Source organism: Phyllopteryx taeniolatus, chromosome 2 (assembly GCF_024500385.1).
Source record: "Phyllopteryx taeniolatus isolate TA_2022b chromosome 2, UOR_Ptae_1.2, whole genome shotgun sequence".
Classification (NCBI taxonomy): Eukaryota; Metazoa; Chordata; class Actinopteri; order Syngnathiformes; family Syngnathidae; genus Phyllopteryx; species Phyllopteryx taeniolatus.
Genome location: NC_084503.1, coordinates 18,410,428 through 18,431,956, shown reverse-complemented (window position 1 = coordinate 18,431,956; position 21,529 = coordinate 18,410,428). Strand labels below are relative to the sequence as shown.

The window sequence follows — 21,529 nt, the reverse complement described above, 5'->3', positions numbered from 1 at the left end:
GGGAAGACATGAGGGCAGTTGGTGTTAGAGAGGATGATGCAGGAGATAGGCTTAGGCAGGCAAGGATGACACGCTGTGGCGACCCCTAACGGGACAAGCCGAAAGGAAAAGAAGAATAATCTGCTCAGAATAATATTCATTTTAATAGGTTAATGTAATAAAAAGGGGATAGAATGTCGATTTTCTCATGCAAAGGTGCATTTTATAAGCTTTATCACAGCAACACCATACATCATTATGTTTCTACAGTTTCTTTGTTTTGTGCATTATCATACATCTGCCAACTAAAAAACGGTGACAAAATGCACCTCTGATGGATAGAAGAATTGGCTGAATTTTTATATTTTTATGACCGACAGTTATAATGTCACCAGAGCTACTTTGATGCATATTTAATTCTTTATCTTTTAGAAATTTTTGTTTACCTTGAAGGAGACAAAATATGCGCTTTTTCACCATTTAAAAGAGTCCCCGGATAGCTTAATAACATATGGGTGAAATGCTTTTTATAAGTTTGCTGAATTGTGACATCACAGAAACAGGCAACAAATACAATATTTAGTTCATGAGTGAGCAGGTACTCCAGAGACCCAACATATGTCCCCCTCAGCCTTTCAAACCAGTCAATGCCTGCTACCTCACTTACAGAGAAAAGGCTCTGCCTGTAAGGCACAATACTGTCACCAGTCTGTCAGAATACTGTCACCAGTGTCTTCAAAAAGAAAAAAATATAGTAACATTATCAAAACTAAAGGAAGAGATTGCATTTCGGTCCATGTTGAGATCACAAGTACTGTTACTGTCATACAACATGATCTAAATAAAACTGTGACCTGTGTTGTGAACAAAAAGAGAACGCCACAGCCAGAAATGGATGGACATAATATCACCTTGGTTTCCTCTGGGAGAATATAATTACATTATTTTGTGGGTGTTTAGTTTCCTAACCGTAATTGGAAAAGGCTGTGATGCGCTGGACTGTTTGCCAATCACACACAGTGGACATACTATAGACGACCTTTCACACTATTTTCACACCAATTGGCTATTTTGAGAACATGAAAGGTCAGAGAGGCGGCACAGTGGATGACTGGTTAGAGCATCAGCCTCACAGTTCTGAGGACCGGGGGTTCAATCCCCGCCCCGCCTATGTGGAGTTTGCTTGTTCTCCCTGTGCCTGCGTGGGTTTTCTCCGGGCACTCCGATTTCCTCCCACATCCCAAAAACATGCATGGTAGGTTAATTGACAACTCTAAATTGCCCATAGGTGTGAATGTGAGTGCAAATGGTTGTTTGTATGTGCCCTGCGATTGGCTGGCAACCAGTTCAGGTTTTACCCTGCCTCCTGCCCGATGATAGCTGCTCCAGCACGCCCCGCGACCCGAGTGAGGAGAAGCGGTACGGAAAATGGATGGGTGGATGGAAAGGTCAGAGACAAAAGTTCCAGTTTTCTGTTTATGCATGTCCATAGGATTATGCTTGTACAGTGTTTATATCTAGCTTTTGTGTGTGAGATATTAAAATTTGAATTTCTACCCTCCAAAAAAAGGGGCTTATGCTTTTTGTTTTCTATTTCATTGTGTTCTCACTGTAAGGTAATCATGGGATGCCATAGTTATGTCCAGTGCACCTCACCATTGATGGGAGTGAGCTTCCAGTTGCGTCGGACTGTGGCATCACTCCTCAGCGAGAAGTTGAGTCTTCCTCCATGCTGTGGGCCATCACTGTCCCGTGAGGCCAGCACCAGTGCTTGGTCTTCCCAGCGAGGTGTACACAGGTACTTCCAGGAATAGTCACCCACCAACACTGGACTGTTGTCATTCACATCCAAAATTTGTACCGTGACCAAGGTTGACGCAGATAAGGAGGAGTTTCCTTGAAAAAAAAAAAAGAAATAAAAAAATCATGACATAAGTACTCTAGATTTGAAACAATTAACATGCTATTTTATCTCTTAAAGGCATTAATCAACGGTGCACGGAACAATGTATGTATGCCCTATATCTGTGAAGGTGAATTGCTTGGTGAAAATCTACTGTAAATCAAGAATGTTCTGCCTTAGAAAATGGTCTGTGCTCTCAGTGCTCATTTATCATTTTTATATATTCATTATTTGGTAAATCAATCAATGCATTGTGGTGCAGTAATGACTAATAATGAAATCCAACTTACGTCCATCCACTGCAATAACCTCCATTGTGTATGTGCTGTTCTCCTCTCTGTCCAATGCTTGCACAGTTTTCAGCTCACCTGAATATTTCCCAATTGAAAAGTACTTCTTGGTGTCCCCCTGAAGAGAATATCTAGAACGAAAAACACATGCATCTCTGTGGAGCTACAATGAGGATAATTGTGCCAGAATGGTGAGAGTGAGATTTACCTAATTGGGTGAGAATCAGGGTCATAGCCTCTGATTGTGGCAATAACCCGCCCGGGTTCTTCACCCTCTCTGACGGTCACCTCATAATGACTTTGAGATAGAACTGGACCTTCATTTACATCATCAACATAGATTGATACAGTTCCCGTTGATGAAGGACCATAGCGGCCCCGGACCAGAGCGACTGGGTTCTGGGCACTTAGAACGAGGATGTACTCGCTCTCACGCTCAAAGTCTATAACCTGCCCAAACAGAGGGAAAGCACAACATTCAGTTGAGTTATTCGCAGTGGTGTGCAAAACTCACTCGTCGCCCAGGACCGAATTAATTTTTGATGCCCGTCGAAAATCGGTACCCTGGAGGGAGGGGGTACCAATGCAACCCCCCCCCCCCTTTTCACACCACAAGTTGGTTTGTAACTTGTTCAACACAAATTGTTTGTTACTCAAAATTAAGATCACAAAAGTGGATGCGTTGGACACTGCAGAGGATATCACATGCCTGGAGCTCAAATTTACTTCCCATTTGTTTAAAAGGAGAATTACATTTCTTAAGGGGGAAAAATAAACTCACTACACCAACGACCTTAGCAAGTTACTTCAGTCACGTGGAGGAGTCACAGGGACACAAAAGGAGCCAAGGGGCACAAAGAAAGGGGCCAGGGGCACAAAAGTGTGAAAAAGCAATAATATATTTCAGAGTGCTATGATAGGAGGTGTACCAGGACGTGGTGACAAGAAGCCAAAATATTTCTGAGTGCTACTCTGAAAGACAATAGCAGGTTAAAAAAAAAAGAAAAAGTTTTCAAATGGGAGTAAATTGGTAAAGTGTACCAGTGTCACGAAAGTGAAAAAAACATATCAAAAATATTTCTAAAATGTTATGGGAAGTCAACAGCAGGTGTGGGGCATAAAAGTAAGAAAAGGCCAAACATATTTCCGAGTGCCATAAGGAGAGGTGCACCAGAGGCACACAAGTGAAGGGACGTCAAAAAGGATGGAGAGGAAAGGAAAGGATTGGAAGGGGTGATGAGACCCAGCTAGCTCACTCACAAGCATAGCGGGGTAGTAATGCACTTCATTTACTCCATTACATTTACTCAAGTAACATTTTTGATAAATTGCACCTGTCAGAGTAGCATTTATGTGAAGAATCGATACTTTTACCCCATTACAACGACATGCCACTCGCTACTTTTATTTATCCATTATTGCGTGTGCAATCTATTTTTAGACTTGATCTTTGACTTCCGCATAGGGTCAATCCAATGTAATCACTAGTGTCATTTGACTCCAATCCATCGATCAGACAGCAAGGCAGTCACATGACTGCATACGAAGCCTTCGCGGGCCAATCAATATGAATGATTAAAAAAAAAAAAAAAAAAAAACGCCGCGTGAGTGTTTACAGACTCCGAAAAACAACAGCTATATGATGCAGTGTTGTCTTGCGTCTGGCCAAACTTGGATATTTCAGCCCATTTATAACTTGAGAAAACACCAAGTTGCAGATGTTTGTTGTTTTGGCAGTGCATCTGGCAACATTAGCCCTATTTTACGATCATAAGTCACTGTAAATCATGCTTCTTGAGGATACGTGCCATGCTGTAATATCTCTCTCTCTCTCTCTCACACACACACACACCTATGTACACGCACTCGCACAAACACACACACACACACACACTATATATCCATCCATCCATCCATTTTCTGAGCCACTTCTCCTCACTAGGGTCGTGGGCCAGCCAATCGCAGGGCACATACAAACAAACAACCATCCGCACTCACATTCACACCTACGGGCAATTTAGAATCTCCAATGAATGCATGTTTTTCGGAGTGCCCAGAGAAAACCCACGCAGGCATTGGGAGAACATGCAAACTCCACACAGGGGGGACCGGGGATTGAACCCTGGTCCTCAGAACTGTGAGGCTGACGCTCTAACCAGACGGCCACCGTGCCACCCACAATATATATATATATATATATCTCCATCCATTTTCTACAGTTTATACTACTTGATACTTGAACTCCTCCACTTGGGGCAGGATCTCATCCCTGACCCGGAGAGGGCACTCCACTCTTTTCCGACTGAGGACCATGGTCTCAGATTTGGAGATGCTGATTCTCATTCCAGCCGCGAACCGCTCCAATGAGACTTGGTGATCACGGCTTGATGAAACGAACACAACCACATCATCTGCAAAAAGCAGAGATGCAATTCTGAGGCCACCAAACCGGACCCCCTCTACGCCTCGGCTGAGCCTAGAAATTCTGTGCATAAAAGTTATGAACAGAATCGGTGACAAAGGGCATCCTTGGCGGAGTCCAACCCTCACTGGAAACGAGTCCGACTAACTGCCGGCAATGCGGACCAAGCTCTGACACTGGTCGTACAGGGACCGAACAGCCCGTATCAGGGGGTTAGGTACCCCATACTCCCGAAGCACCCCTCACAGGACTCCCCGAGGGACACGGTCGAACGCCTTTTCCAAGTCCACAAAACACATGTAGACTGGTTGGGCGAACTCCCATGCACCCTCGAGGACCCTGCCGAGCGTGTAGAGCTGGTCCACTGTTCCACGGCCAGGACGAAAACCACACTCCTCCTCCTGAATCTGAGATTCAGCTTCCCGACAGACCCTCCTCTCCAGCACCCCTGAATAGACCTAACCAGGGAGGCTGAGGAGTGTGATCCCCCTGTAGTTGGAACACTACGCGCTTTGGAAGGAGTTGGTCTCCTTCTTAAAAAGGGGGACCACCACCCCAGTTTGCCAATCCAGAGGCATTCCCGAGTCCGCGCGATGTTGAGAGACCTGTCAACCAGGACAGCCGCACAACATCCAGAGCCTTTAGAAACTCCGGGCGAATCTCATCCACCCCCGGGGCCTTGCCACCAAGGAGCTTTTTAACTACCTCGGTGACCTCAACCCCAGAGATAGGAGAGCCCGCCTCAGAGAACCCAGACTCTGCTTCCTCATGGGAAGGTGTGTCAGTGGACTTGAGGAGGTCTTCGAAGTATTCTCCCCACCAACTCACAACGTCCCGAGTCGAGGTCAGCAGTGCCCCATCCCCACTATACACAGTGTTGGTGGTGCACTGCTTTCCCCTCCTGAGACGCCAGAATTTCCTCGAAGCCATCCGGAAGTCTTTTTCCATGGCCTCACCGAACTCCTCCCATGCCCTGGTTTTTGCCTCAGCGACTACCAAAGCTGCATTCCGCTTGGCCAGCCGGTACCCATCAGCTGCCTCAGGAGTCCCACAGGCCAAAAAGGCCCGATAGGACTCCTTCAGCTTGACGGCATTCCTCACCGTTGGTGTCCACCAATGGGTTCGGGGATTTCCGCCACGACAGGCACCGACTGCCTTACGGCCACAGCTCCGGTCGGCTGCCTCGGCAATAGAGGCGCGGAACATGGTCCACTCGGACTCAATGTCCTCCGCCTTCCCCGAGACGTGGGTGAAGTTCTGGCGGAGGTGGAAGTTGAAACTTCTTCTGATAGGGGATTCTGCCAGACGTTCCCAGCAGACCATCACAGTACGTTTGGGCCTGCCAGGTCGGAACGGCATCTTCCCCCACCATCGGAGCCCACTCACCACCAGGTGGTGATCAGTTGATAGCTCCCAAGCTGTGTGTGGAGGCAGGCCCGACTATATCTAGTCGGAACTTCTTAACCTCACACACCAGCTCGGGCTCCTTCCCTGCCAGAGAGGTGACATTCCACGTACTAGAGCCAGCTTCTATCACCGGGGATCGGATCGCCAAGGTCCCTGCCTTCAGCCACCGCCAGCTCGCACTGCACCCGACCCCTATGGCCCCTCCCACAGGTGGTGAGCCCATGGAAAGGGGGACCCACGTTACCCTTTCTGCCTGTGCCCGGCCGGGCCCCATGGGTGCTCGCCTTCGAGCCCCACTTCCAGGCCTGGCTCCAGAGGGGGACCCCGGTGACCCACATCCGGGCAAGGGAAAACGTCTTCCTGAAATGTTTGTCATCATAGGGGTTATTGGAGCTGTGCTTTGTCTGGTCCTTCACCAGACAAATAGGATATACATATATATACACACACTCGCCTGACTTTGGTGCGGGCAGCGGGGGTTCAGTTCCCAATCAGTGACGGTGTGAATGTGTGTGTGCGAACGGGTGTCCGTGTCTATATGTGCCCTGCGACTGACTGGCGACCAGTTCAGGGTGTAGTCCGCCTTTTCGCTCGAAGTCAGCTGGGATAGGCTCCCGCGACCCTAACCATGATAAGCGGTGTTGAAAATGGATGGATGGATGGATATATAAGTCTGTTCAGAAAATAGCTTCTTCATTCAGTCATTTAAGTGAATAAAGCAAATAATGTTTCTGTCGGGCCCAAGCATGTGTTGTTGGTGTCTTTGCACTTAAAAGTCGAAATGGTGGCAGGTGTGTGTGGACTATTATTCTTGATTTTATTTGACATTCATGCTCTATCCATCCAGCCATCCATTTTCTGAGCCGCTTCTTCTCACTTGGGTTGCGGGCGTGCTGCAGCCTATCCCAGCTATCATCGGGCAGGAGGCGGGGTACACCCTGAACTGGTTGCCAGCCAATCGCATACATTCATGCTCTATTTTTTTTAAATCAGAATTTACTCACCAGTTACGCTTGAGAAGTTTTTTTCTTCCACTCAGTACATTCGTATTCTTAAGTAAATATTTGGAGGACTACTTTTTACTTTTACTTGAGTCATATTAATGTAAGGTTAGGAGTGCTTTTACCTGAGTACAATATTTGACTACTCTACTCAGATCTGCGCACAACATGCATACTATCACCCAGAGGAGCAGTATGAAACAAGACATTATCAAACTGCTGTCTGACATCAGGCTGCTCGCGCTCAGTGCGTCTCTGTTGCCAGGGAGAGAGAAAACAGACCTTTGGCGGGGGACGTATGGGTAACTGCCACTGACTGGAAGTGACGCATCAAACTACTCATTGTGCATCAGCACATCAGAACATGTGCACCACTATCTTGTGAATACAGTCATCTAAGTGACTCCTGTCCACAATGGATTATACTTGACGTCAAAACTATATACTGAATGTCAGGCAATGTTTTTTCAAAGTCCCTCATTACTAACAGATACGTGCATTGTGAGTATACTGAACAAAGTGACAAAACAACAACAAAGAAACATTTTTGTTAGCTGTTTGTCGCATTGCCATATGAAATGTCCTCTTGTGTAGCTCTTGCATGTTCCATTTATGCTTGTGTGGGTTCTCTCCAAGCAATACATCTTCCTCCCAACAGTCCCAAACCATGTACGTTTGGTTCGTTGCCAGTGTGAAGTGTGAACAAGTGTGAATATAAGGGAGAATGGTTGTCTCTATATGTCAGCCCAGTGCAAGTGGTATACGGACAGACATCTACAAATGCAATTGAACCATTTCCACAGCTGATTTCATTATTAAGAGTCATCTGAAGTGTTGTATTAATTTCCATGTCAACCAAATTATTTTAGATTCATATTCAGCTCACCCCTCATTCTCAAACTCCGGCCCTATAGCCTGTGTGCTTAACTGTCATTATTCTCTGCACATACAATCTAATTATTTTCTCTGGCTGTGAACAATGTGATTTCGAGTAATGAAATCTGTCTGCCTTCCGGCAATGAACTCACACGGTGATGCAATAAATTAAAGTTAGTTTTGAGAGCGCATCTTTTTCCACTGGGCCTCTACTTGTATTTTTAGTAAATTTCAATTAACAAATAACATTTTAAAATGTCTCTATCCACATCATTGTTAAAATGCTTTGAAAACAATTGGATATGCCAAAATCAAATCCTTAACCTATGAAACCAAAACAAATCAGTTGTTTGATATCACATTAAAAAATAACGAAAGTTGGGCTTTTAGACATTTATTTCTGTACAGTTCAAACCCATTTAACAGCTACCATAGGAAGGTTGTTGCCAAAAACACCCTGTTGGATTACATAATCCAGGCCCGACGTGATGTGCCGCGGGGACAGGAGAGATTACTGGGCTAAAAGATTCCATTGTCAACGGGATTTACCGTAAGTGAGATACACACATACTGATAATCAGGTCAAATTTGATTCGCAGACATTTCTGAAAGATTATCCTGAGCGACCATACTAGGGTGTGGTGATAACAAACTAACTATTGAACTAATTTTGTACCAGACCTAGAATTTGGGGTTTTCTTGCCAAAAGGAAACCATGTTTTCTTTTAGATTTGATGTGGAAATAGCGCATTAGACTAGACTATGTCATCAGAAGAATCATAAATAATAAAGAAATAAATCCATTATGAGAATCAATTTTAAATATTATTGATTGGAATCCATGTTTTATGTAAACTTTAATATCGATGTGCTTGAAGGAAGAGATAAAGGCAAAGAAGAAGATAGGTTTTAGGACTGTTTACCTTTGAAAGGACAAGTGAAACCTCATTGGTCTGCCTGTCTGTAAGTAATGAGAAGACCTCTTCCTCGTTTCCAGACTCTAAACGATAGTTCACTTGCCAGCTGTCTCCACCTCGAACATCCGCATCCCCCGCCAGTACAGCTGCTACTGTGGTGCCCACCGGAGCGTCCTCGGGAATGTGGAAAGGTCCATACTGCCGGGGAAGTGCAGAAAATGCATTACTGTATATAAAAAGCAGAGTTTACTAGATCTAAGTATTATTCAGTGACATTTTCCTCAACACAAGTCAAAATGAGCTCATAATCTTGATCAGTTTTGGACAATTCTATGCTTCTAGCTTTTGTGGGAACAGTTTAGGACCTGAACCCATCAAACGCCTTTGAGATTAACTGAGCCAGGCCTCTCTCAGGTCTTATATCAAGTAAAGTGTTTTTTGTTTAATTTCATTTACAGTTAATTTCCTGGCATCGTTCCATACTGACTCCTCTCAGTTACTTTTTATTCCAGAATCCTTACTTTCGCCTCTTCTTGCACTAAAACCTACTTTTCTGCCTTCCTTCCTTTGTTCCTACATTCCCTCCATCCTTTCTGACCACTTCTCTGCCCTCCTTCCTTTCAACCTTTCATTTTTCTTTTCTTTATTCCCCCAGACCTACTTTTTAATCACGCATCCTTACATATTTCCTCTCTTTGCTGCTTTCCATCACACCTGTGTTTTTTTTTTATCAGTGCATCCTTACCTCCTGCCTTCCATTACTTAAACCTGTTTTTCTGCTTTCCTTTCTTGCACCTCAGACCTGCTTTTTACCGCTTTCTGTCTTGACCTTCTTCCTTCCGTCCTACCGTCCTTTCTTCCACCGTTCCTTCCTTCCCATCTTCCCTCAGACCCACCTTTCATTTTCCATTTTTTCTTCCTTTGCTTAAAACTACTTTTCGGTTTTCGTTTCTTCCTTCTGTACCTCTCCAATTCTACTTTAGGAGCCACGGTCTTTCTGAATCTAAAATAAGTCAATACCTACATTGGCCCACCCGGTATTGTGGCCTGTTGCCCTGTTGGTGTTGGCTAACCTTTATTAACACAGCAGTTTAGACTGCCTTTTTAATCTGCCACTCACTAATGTCCTTTAGTGAAGCAGAATGCCTCTGATCTGGCTGCCCCAGCTGCAGGGTCGCTGAACCCAGCCCTGTCACCACTCACCTCCCACATCAGCCTGGCGTTGCCTTCACAAGGCTATGGAAAATGCTACACTGCTCAGGCGTGACCTACTCAAGAGCATTTTCCACCTCGCTGTTAGTGTGTGGCGATCTGCAGTGGCATACTGTAGAATTGGGACTTCATGGGTAAATATAGTGTGACACCAACACATATTTTATCTATCCATGCATTTGAAGAAAGATTCATTTTGGTTCTTTTCACTTTCCATCTATCCGTCCATTTGTTGTCTTCATCAGCCTTGCAGGTGAGCAGCAGATAACCCAGCTGGTGTTGGGCGAGAGGGTGAGGTACACCCTTTACTGATTGTCAGCCTATCACAAGGCACATATGAGCAAATACCCATTCACACTCACATTCACACCACTGGGCAATTTAGTCTTACCATGCAAGATTTTGGAAAGGGGGAGGAGTGAGTACCAGGGGGAAAAAAAACATGCAAGTACAGGGCGAGTGTGCAAACTCCACACAGGAAGATCGGTGCTGAGACTCGAGCCCAGAGCCTCACAACCAGGCAGATTTTCTAACGACCTGCTGTTATACTTTTCCTTTTGGGTTAAATCACATTCTTTCATTGCTCCTAATGCCTGTGTAGGCTTAAAGAGTTACTACAGACTAGAAAGAAAAACAGAATGACTTAACAGCATGATGGCTCTCCCACGCATCACTCAACCATCATGACTTTTCTCTTTCCTATTGCATGGCACATGTGGGTGGGAGTGAGGGGGCTCTGCCTAATGGCCTTTGGGCCATCCATCATTAACAGCATCTATCCTGTGCAGGGTCACAGGAACCTATTTTTTTGCTGAGATTGGATGAGAGGCGGAGTCACCCAATACAGATCAATCAGTCTGACACAAAGTACACTTACTGGCCAGAAGGTTAGATTTACCTAGACAGGCAAATGAGATCTGTTTTGATTGACACTGTCAGTTATGAAATAATTTCTGATGTTATTTTCAACATGATGGTGTTCTCCTGCAGGGATGATGGTGGGCTGCTCTAAAAATACATCAGTGTAGTGGAAACTTCTCTCCAAAGGAGGCTAATGTGATTAAATTACAAGAGCACTGTCTACTTAGAATACAAAGAACAAAATAAAACTCAGATAACACGTTGCCATCTCCATGAGCCTTGGATTAGAGGGCAGGCTTTATTTAGTTCCCCGCCAGGAAAATTAGATCAGTGACCTGCAGAGTCATGGTCTGCAGTTAAAGAGCCACTTCTATTAGTCTGGGTTTTTTGGGTTACCCTTATTGCCAAAAGTATTGATGAACATGTTCACTGTAGTGTGTTTTGTCTTACCTCATGTTGGGAGAAGAGTGGTGGGTTGTTGTTCTCATCTTGCACCGTCACCACCACAGTACATGAACTGTTTAGACCTGCCAGGGACATCAGTAAACCTTCTATTGGTGACTCAGGGTCAGGCCAGAATACCAATAAAAGATGAGGAAGGAACAGCAAGTACCTAATCTTGCCTCCATCTCATCCTCATGCATGACTCATGCGGCAGATGCTTACTTCCTGTTCATCGTCAAATCTTTTAATGTTAACATGGCTATTGTATTGTATTTTTTAGGTTGATGCACGGTGATGGCAGTCATGTGATGTATTTGTCTTTTCCGAATCACAAACATTTTCACTTATCGAGATTTTTATGTGAACATACTGCATATATTTTCGTCTTTTAATTTTTTGAATCATGACGTGAAACCATGGATGCCACACGCCTTATTATAAGGCAGCAGAGCAAAGTGGTTTACCCTTGCCCAATCAACAAGCAAAGAAAAATCCTTATGATGTCATTATTATTAGTGTATTCCTGAGTTATAAATAAATAAACTGGTGAGATACAAATTCAATTAGTTCCATGACCATTCAAAATACTCAAAATACTCAGTATCTCAAATCATCTTTCCCCTTTAAAATGAATGGAAATATAATTAATCTGTTCAAAACTCCCCAAAAACAAATATTTTTGTAATTGTTTTTTTAACAATGAAAAATAGCAGTCTATAATATTGTAGTTCATACAAATATACAGAAATGACATCATTGAATAGAATGTAAAGAATTAAACAGTTTTCTCCACATATTTTGCTTCAATTCAATGAATATTGTGCTGCTCCTGCTTGGTAACCCAAGGGCAGTATAATATAGACATACAGATATACAGTACATGGAGATGGCACAACAACAACAAAAAACAAACGCTCTACATCATTTTAATTTTCAAATAAGCTTTTAACTTAGTAATCAGATAATGTTTTAATCAGCTGAACGACATCCAGCACAAGGTGATGAGGGTTCTAAGGTGAGAGGTAATATCACAGAATGTAAAGTCAGATTCTTTGGATATTATGAATGTCAAACCAAGAAATGTCCTGAGTTTCAGTAGCAGCCAATCCAAGATTGCTAACAAAAGTGCATGACATTTCTTTGGGGGATGAATATACCCAGTCCTTTCTGGAAATAAGAACTATTCAGTCACCTTTTGCATCCTCAGCAGTGATGGTGAGTGTGTACTGCGGTGCTGTTCCCTCCATGCTGTCTGCTTGGACCGAGATGACACCCGAGTCCCGATCCACTCTGAACAGAGCGCGAGGACTCTCTGGGATTTGGCCAACCAAGCGGTAGAAGATCCGCACATTATCCGTCTTGGGATCGTCATTATCAGCTGCCTGAATTGTCAAGATCTCCATTCCTGGGGATAAAGTAAAATATACACAAGTCAGTTTTGAGCCACTAGTCTTGGCAAGAGGTATGGGAGAGTACCTTTTCCTTGAAATCATAAATGCAAAGGCCTGGCCAAAAAAGCTTTTATTGCAGCACCTGATGTGTCACAACCATGTGTGCTTTTTACAAGGTTTTTACAAGGGAGTAACAATGTTTTTCAGTATCCTTCTCTAACTATATGTCTTTATCAAAGGTATGTGGATTGTATTTTTTATTTTGTTAATTCTTCAGAATACTAAATACAGTGTGTATTTGCTCCAAGAAAACGCTTTCAACTACTGACACATTTGAATGCTCTACAAGGTTATATTATTTATATGATGATGCACTGGGCAAGAAGAGCAACATTGCAACAACACAATTCTGCAAACTTCACAAAAAGCTTCCTGTATGTTCTTTGTAAAATATTTAAAGCAAAAATCCTGTCATATCCCGCTATTTGGTTTGTTGTTTTAGCAATCCTATAATGACCACAATGATGTCTCAAGTGTCTTTTATGAGAAGACACAGTAATTCCCCGCTATATCACAGGGGATTCATCTTTCGCAGTGTCAATGTATTGCCGATATTTCTGTTAAACAAAACAACATTTTGGAGTTAAAATATTTTCAGAATGGTGTCAAAAAAGATGCTTAAAATGCCAAAACTGTTGTAGCCTCAATCTTTTTGTTCATTATACTGTATAAGAAAGCAGTGGTCACCCACCTCGAGCTGCCAGTTCCTTGACCACTGTGTGGTACTGTGCCTGTGGAAATGTGGGTCTGTTGTCGTTGGCGTCACCCACCATTACCCGTAACTCCACCGGCTTGGCAATCTCTCGGCCATCTGGACGCTCCACCACAATGCTGATGAGGAACTGACTCAGCAAAGAGAAGAATGCTTATTTAAAATTTAAGTAATTTAAATATGCTGTATAAAAAAACTCACGACTGACTTTGGAGGTCATAATTAGAAACTTGATAGACTGTTACTGTCCAGTGGACAGTGCAGAGTTGAATGCAGTTTCGTCATATAGAAGCTATGGCATGATTCCTTCTTGTGACTTGCTTCAAGTAGGCCCTTAGAGCATTCAAAAGCTCCAAAATAACATTGCTAAATGGACAATATATTGTGATAATTTGTGTTTCTGTTTGTTTTTTTTATTTCAAAAATATTTAAAATAGTGATTCTTAAGAGCGACTAGCTTTTTAGTAAAGATTCAAATGCTGCTGCTTTGGGGCACATCACAGCCTTTGACACGATATTACTGCCAACGCGTAAACAGTGGCATGTACCTACACAACATTGTTTACATATTTTAAACATTAATTATAAGCACAACATTCATTATTAGGTGCTGGAGATGTTTAGCTTCCAGATTTACAGACCTGGTCTTGCGTTTCTCTGTCCAGAGGTGCGTTGAGGTAAATGACTCCTTCTCTATTGACGGTGAAGAGCATCTCTGGAAACTCCCCCTCTAAACTGTACTCTGCTTGACTTCCACTCCATTTCACCTTGATAAACATGCACATTGACACTCAAAATGAAGTTAAATCAATTAAATGAATTGTGTTGTGCAACTTTGAAAAATATACAGCACATTAAGATAGGACCATGCTTTGCATATGTTATAAAAAGTGAATATTTATTGTAAACTCTTCAAGCAATGCATGAGGCGAAGCTACCAGTTGTTTACATGATAAGGAGCCAGCGGAAAGCACTGACAATGATGTGGAACAGCGTGTAGCCAAAACTAATCATACAGGCTGGAGGGGATTTTCCGTTCTTCTTTACAGCCCTTGACGGAGTGCTGTGCAGTGGGGCTGAAAGATTCTCAGTTGCAATCCAGCAGCTCCCAACAAGGAGAGGAGGCTTGTGAAGCCAATGCACACACAGCACATGTGTATCGCCTCAACTCACTGTCACACTGTCTCTGGAGATGAGTCCCCAAATGCTATGCTTTTGTATACATACTGGATCAAAACATTACCCAGCTGGGTGCCCCTCAGTGTTAGTGTGTTTCTGAACCTCGGACACCTAGAGTTTATGAGCTGCACGTGGTTATGAATATCATTTGGGATTTGATGAGAGTTTAAGTGGCTATGACAAATGTCAAGAGGCGCATATCAATTTTGCTTAAAAAAGATTTGCAATGAGTGATTTAATGCAGTAAAGCGCTTTGACTCAACCATTCACAGAGATTGACGCCTCACTTCCATTTCAATGCCTCACTAGATTGCATTACTAAGTCCAAGTGCTTTTACTGATTGCTTTCCACAATCACAATTTCAGGCAGGAAATTTAAGGCTTGCATTAAGTAACAGAATGAAATAAGCCATCACAACCACAAATATAGATGCAAACAGTCGGGATTTCATGATAAAAATAATAGCCACATATTACTTTGATCACAACTAACTATTGTGAGGAAAATGTATTTAAGCATGTATGAAAACTCAAGTTATCACCAGTATAAAAGGCCCGTTGCTGGATGGCGGACATGGCTACATCGTCCATTTACAGAGAATAAAGCAGCGGAAGAATTCATACAGTAAGTCCTTGAACATGTTTACCTTCATGTCATAAGAGTGGTTAGTCCTACTACTAAACATATACTAAACATATATATATATATATATATATATATATATATATATATGGTGGAAGACTGGTCTCCGGGCACTCCGGTTTCCTCCCACATCCCAAAAGCATGCACGTTAATTGAAGACTCTAAATTGCCCGTAGGTGTGAATGTGAGTCAGAATGGTTGTTTGTTTGTATGTCCCCTGCGATTAGCTGGCAACCAGTTCAGGGTGTACCCCGCCTCCTGCCCGATGATAGCTGGGATAGGCTCCGGCACGCCCGCGACCCTAGTGAGGAGAAGCGGCTCAGAAAATGGAAGGATGGATGGATGGATACTCTATTTCCAATTTATTCTATATTTATCATGATCAATGTTTTTATTTCAGTGGGAAAATGTAATGTACATACTGTATATATAGCCACTTTCCTTGTTCACTTACGTATAAAAAAGAAGGAACGTGTACTATTAACCCTGATGACTGGCAAACCAGCGGCACGGTGGCCGACTGGTTAGAGCGTCAGCCTCACAGTTCTGAGGACCCGGGTTCAATCCCCGGCCCCGCCTGTGTGGAGTTTGCATGTTCTCCCCGTGTCTGCGTGGGTTTTCTCCGGGCACTCCGGTTTCCTCCCACATCCCAAAAACATGCATTAATTGGAGACTCTAAATTGCCCGTAGGCATGACTGTGAGTGCGAATGGTTGTTTGTTCGTATGTGCCCTGTAATTGGCTGGCAACCAGTTCAGGGTGTACCCCGCCTCCTGCCCGATGACAGCTGGGATAGGCTCCAGCACGCCCGCGACCCTAGTGAGGAGAAGCGGCTCAGAAAATGGATGGATGGATGGACTGGCAAACCTAAATGAGATGCAATTATTTGTGCCTATGAAAATCTAAAGTGCCTACACTTGTGATCCACACACTGTCAGTGGGTGGAAGGGGCTGTAATAACAGGAGAGATGAGAGGCGGGGGGCGAGTGTGGGGGTGGAGACAGAACGCAGGAGGAGGAGGGAGGGTTTTGTGATGTTGACCTACCAGCTGAGCTCACTGACTCTTGGAAACATGCATTCAAACCACAGAATTCAAAACCTGCTGCAATATTGGAAGAACCTTAACTCCATTGAATGACTGTTTTGTGTGTGCGTGTGTGTTTTGTTATCAATCTCATAAGATAATTCTAAAAAATAATAAATACTATTGATAGGTATCGTAACAACACAATAAAATATAAAGGAGCTTGTAAGATTTTTTATACTGTAAATGCAGTAGTTGTGGCATCAGGCACGAGTCAGCCATTAGCTATACTGTGATAGGGAACAAAAAACAAAAACAAAGCTGTAAACTGCTAGAATGACGAATGCAATTGGAGCCTATTTAATGATTTTACTCATTTAAAGAAGATAAATCAAGAAGAAATTCAATTTACACATTGCTTTATCTTTTTCACATCACACAGAATAGTAGACAAAACACATGCAGGCATGCAAGATTAATTTTGCATTAAAAAAACAACACTCAAAGTGGTATACAAGTAGTAGAAAAGGCAAGTAAGTGATAATTCTGAGTTAAAGTGACTCAGCCAGGACGTAACCTGAAAAGATCTATGAACAGCATCAATAATTCAGTATTTGGTTATTTAGGAAGAGGTGCGAGGACCTAAAAACAGCAACCGGCAATGTGATGCCACTTGACTCCATCCAGGTTATTGACATTTGATTTCATTGTAATATGATATTATATAGCACATCTGCCTCACAGTTCTGAGGATCTGGGTTCAAATCCGTCCTCATATGTGTGGAGTTTGCATGTTCTCCCCGTGCCTGCGTGGGTTTTCTCCGGGTACTCCGGTTTCCTCCCACATCCCCAAAAAACATACACGGTAGGCTAATTGAAGACTCTAAATTGTCATTAGCTGTGAATATGAGTGTGAATGGTTGTTTGTTTATATGTGCCCTGCGATTGGCAGAGTCAGATGGGATAGGCTCCAGCACAGCCGCAACCCGAGTGAGGATAAACGGTACAGAAGATGAATGAATGAATGATATTATAAATAGAACTGCACAAACTGTCTGGTGTCAAGTAATCTGTGTAGTGTGTGTAGTTTGCTGATCACGTTAGGAAGATACAAATAGCTCGAATATTGCAGTGTTTGATTGGTTCAATTGTTTCAAGTATATCAGCTAGAATACGTGTTGAAGAAAGTTTGGACTGTTTTACCTGGGAGATGGGGATGGGATAGGGGCCTGGAAGATTCTCCTGCAATCGTACGGGGTCAGGTGATGCCCAAGTATTCCCTGTCACTTCAACAGTGACAATGCCGGTGGTGAAGAAAGCATTGAATTTCCCAGCCATGTCCTTCACCATCACTGATAGTTTATATCTACCGCACATCTCAGGGTCCAGTGTTGAGGCTCCTGGTGATGATGCAAGCATATTTCAATGTCAGTGTTAAAAGACATAAAATGTGTTTTAACCTTAATCTACAGTAAATCTTAATCTTACTTTGGCTAGTCATTGGAAATGAATAATGTTTACGGTTAGGACATACATTACATGCTAGTATCGTATACGTATGCAAATGAAATTTCTGACTTCTGAGGACTGACCGTCCTCGGTAAGGGAAACCTCTCCACTGATGGAATCAATGAAGAACATCTGAGGGGAGGGGATTCTGGGTGTCTGCTCCATCAGGCGGAAACGCAGCTCAGCGTGGGCAGTGTTGCGGTCATCACGATCCAGCGCCTCCACCTGCATGAAGGGTATCCCTGAGAGACACAAGTGGTGGGTACAATGTCAAAAAAGATTTTCACCAGTACCACAGCCACTAAAAGCAACTTCATCTGCAAGTTAATCTGCATCCGAAAAGTATTTAAGTAACTATCTTCACGAAGTGCAAATTATTGTGAGAGGTCAGATTATATACAGTGTTTACATGAAAGTACTCTAAATTAGTATTTGGCAGGATTACTCAAAAACTACAAAAATTATTACAAACAAACTTTGCAGCAACCCAAGGAATAACTCTTATATTCAATTTCTCAAAAGGTCCTGATCAAGATATGGATTAACACATTTATTTTGACTTTATCTGTATTTTTTTTGCTTGTATCATCAGCTTGCATTGGGCGCAAATGGGGCAGTAGCCCATTAGATTCAGTCGATGGTAAACGAAAATCCTGTGTGTGGCAGTTGGGCCCAATCTGTAGTGCGCATGAACAACACCTACAAGGCTAGAATGGAACAGCATTGGCTTGACCTTCATGATGATGAAGTCAGACAAGTCAATCAAGCCTTGGCAGAGGTACGCACTCTAACAAGTGCCGTTCTAGTTGAAGTGTGTCATCAGTGAGTCATGCACATGGATCACAGCTAAATGAGATATTCAAATACCAGATTCATGCAAGATTATTGGGTTTCTTTGCACCATCATCCAGATGAGTCTTGTGAGGCTCTCTTACCTTTAAGAAGCCCCAGCTGCACACTGCCCCTCATGCTCTCCTGAATGAAAGTGGGCACGTTGTCATTTTTGTCGATGACGCAGACTTCGACCGTGAAGCTCTGGTGCTGCCCTGACATTCTGAAGGACACCTTGTAAGACCCAGAAACAGATCAAATGACGTTCATACTTTATATTCTTTTAAGGACCTTCAAGTTCACACACCGTTTTTAAAAAATTAGTGCGACTGAGTAAAGAATTGTTCATACATTTTTGTTTGTTTGTTTGTTTACATTTTATGTCATGCCATCCCCAAACTTACTTCTGTCACTACACTCTGTCATCCTTGGTTCATATTGGAATGGTACTGTATCTGGTGATTGTTATGATGGTCTGTATAGTATTTCCAATGGCTGTTGCACACAGAGACATACTGCAGAGATAATTATGTCAGAAATGGGTTTTTTTGTAAGATCCTGGTGCTATAGTAAGCATCCAGATCTACTCTGGTGTCAAGCAGTATCCTGCTCACAGGCTATGAGACTTCTTACTTATACTATATACAGTATACTGTATGTATGGATTTGTTCTTTCCATTTTGGCAGAAAAGTGCAATTTCTTTATTCACCTTTCCCTCCTTGTAGATATTACTATTAGTATTTTTCCTTTTTTAACATTAATTGAACAATGGGAATTCATCCATCCATCCATTTTCTGTACCGCTGTATCCTCACAAGGGTCGTGGGCGTGCTGGAGCTTATCCCAGCTATCATCGGTCAGGAGGCGGGGTACACCCTGAACTGGTTGCCAGCCAATCGCAAGGCACATATAAACAAACAACGATTCGCGCACACATTCACACCTAGGGGCAATTTAGAGTCTTCAATCAACCTACCATGCATGATGTTTGTGGGATGTGGGAGGAAACCGAAGCGCCCGGAGAAAACCCACGCAGGCACGAGGAGAACATGCAAACTCCACACAAGCGTGGCCGGGATTTGAACCCCGGTCCTCACAACTGTGAGGCAGATGTGCTAACCAGTCCGCCACCGTGCCGCCCAATGGGAATTTAGTATACTTAAATATTTCGTGTTTACTATTTTCCATGAGTTGTGATTTAAAATAAAATGTACTGCTAAAAATATAATGGCATGCAGAAGTGACTATACATTGATAGAATTTTCAGAGTCATAACTGCCCTCTGAGGGAAACCATAACGACAGTGTGGCCCACAATGAAAATCAGCCGGACACCTGTGCTACAGTAATCACTGTTATTTGCCCTCAATCCATTTCTTTTTTTAGTGCATTTCCATGGGAACGGGCTGCTTTTTATTATGCAAAAATACATGTTTTTTAATGGAAGTTTTTTAAATTGCATCACGTGATATTTTTAAGAAGTACTGCTACATAATGCCTAGATACCTGTAGAGAGTAAGATGGCTGCTTCTCTCGGTCCAGTGGTTTTAGAGCATAAAGAAACTGAGAGTCCACTCCAAATATACCTTCATCATCACCTGTTACCACCAAGTCACTGTAATTTCCTGGAAGGCTGTGGAGCTGAGGAGCACACAATGTTAGTCTGAAAAACAATTGCAAAAGAAAAAGAAAAAAAAAACAAAACATTTTTTTGTCAAGACGAAAACATTTGATTCATCCATTGAATTTGACCAATAACCATCATCACATGTTAAAACAAGCAGAATACTAAAATGGCCTGTTCCTTACCAACTGTACATGGACCCAGTCAGATCAATTCAAGTTCGGCTGTTATAATACTCCAAGAGTAAAAATACAGCTTTTCGAGATCATTCACAAGTAGAAAGATGATGAAAAATGTCTCTTTGTTGTCCACCATCAGGAGTGTTTAAATACAGTACAATTATTAGGTCGGTTCCATTTATAGAACACAAAGTGGGATCATTATCCTCCTCCAATCTATTAGAAAAGTTAATAACACCGATTCGCTCAACAAAGAGTGACAGTGTGCTGATGCAAGATGGGGTGATGACACAAAGCAACCAATCAAAGTGCCCTGTCTCAATACTGTTGCGCACAATAAATGGGCAGTTTGAGGGACATTTAGGAACAAAATGTCGCCTGCCGACTGGACTGAATAAAAAAGCTGTGTGAAGTTTTACAAGCAATAACAAAAAGACAGGTGATGACCGCAGCACGTGCACTAATCTTCTATATGTATTCACCAGCCTAATATCAGTACGGCATATGTGCTGATCTAATGGGATTTAGTACAAGACATATGTTTACTTGATAATGATGCTCAGTTTTGATCGACACTGTCAGATGTGCATAATTAGTTTATTAATAGTTTAATCTACAATTGTATTTTGCTGTATTGTCAAACTGTACTGCATCACACTGACTAATGTTTAGCCTTGTTAAAGAAGGTGACCAAAGAATTAAGAAGACCTCTCGGTTTGATGCGGTGCAGTTCTACACTAATTCAAAATATACTGCATGTCTCGGACAGTTTTGATTAAAAATGACTGCCAAACATCGTATTTAGATGTAATGCCAGGTGACACAAATAGCTCTTTTCACAGTTTTGAAGCATTAAAAATTTGATTTATTTTAATTTACCCCAACAAAAAAGTATACACATCCGCTTGTGTGTAAATGAAGCACTTTTCTCTTGTAAACCCACGGAAAATAAAATTGTTTTACCTTGGATAAATACCATGGGAAAATGCCATCATAGTTCTCTGGGACACCTATTTTAACATTTGCTCCTAAACAGAAAGCAAATATGTATATCACCACCTGCAAA

General features: G+C 42.6%; 1 protein-coding gene across 4 annotated transcripts in view; it reads right to left on the bottom strand.

The window, feature by feature from the left end:
* Nucleotides 1-21,529, bottom strand: part of cdh16 (cadherin 16, KSP-cadherin) — a 33,105-nt gene that overhangs the window by 10,962 nt on the left and 614 nt on the right. For 2 of the 4 annotated variants that reach the window (XM_061763673.1, XM_061763683.1), the window contains 13 exons: nt 21,427-21,522; nt 20,167-20,301; nt 18,765-18,894; nt 17,913-18,071; nt 17,524-17,720; nt 14,117-14,242; nt 13,455-13,605; nt 12,505-12,717; nt 11,319-11,395; nt 8,802-8,993; nt 2,381-2,622; nt 2,173-2,303; nt 1,636-1,875 (listed from right to left, as the gene is read on the bottom strand). In XM_061763673.1, coding sequence (XP_061619657.1) covers nt 1,636-1,875; nt 2,173-2,303; nt 2,381-2,622; nt 8,802-8,993; nt 11,319-11,395; nt 12,505-12,717; nt 13,455-13,605; nt 14,117-14,242; nt 17,524-17,720; nt 17,913-18,071; nt 18,765-18,894; nt 20,167-20,301; nt 21,427-21,522 — 2,089 coding nt within the window. Of the gene's footprint in view, nt 1-1,635; nt 1,876-2,172; nt 2,304-2,380; nt 2,623-8,801; nt 8,994-11,318; nt 11,396-12,504; nt 12,718-13,454; nt 13,606-14,116; nt 14,243-17,523; nt 17,721-17,912; nt 18,474-18,764; nt 18,895-20,166; nt 20,302-21,426; nt 21,523-21,529 lie in introns of those variants that run through there. The other 2 variants (XM_061763691.1, XM_061763701.1) reach the window with 2 other exon arrangements.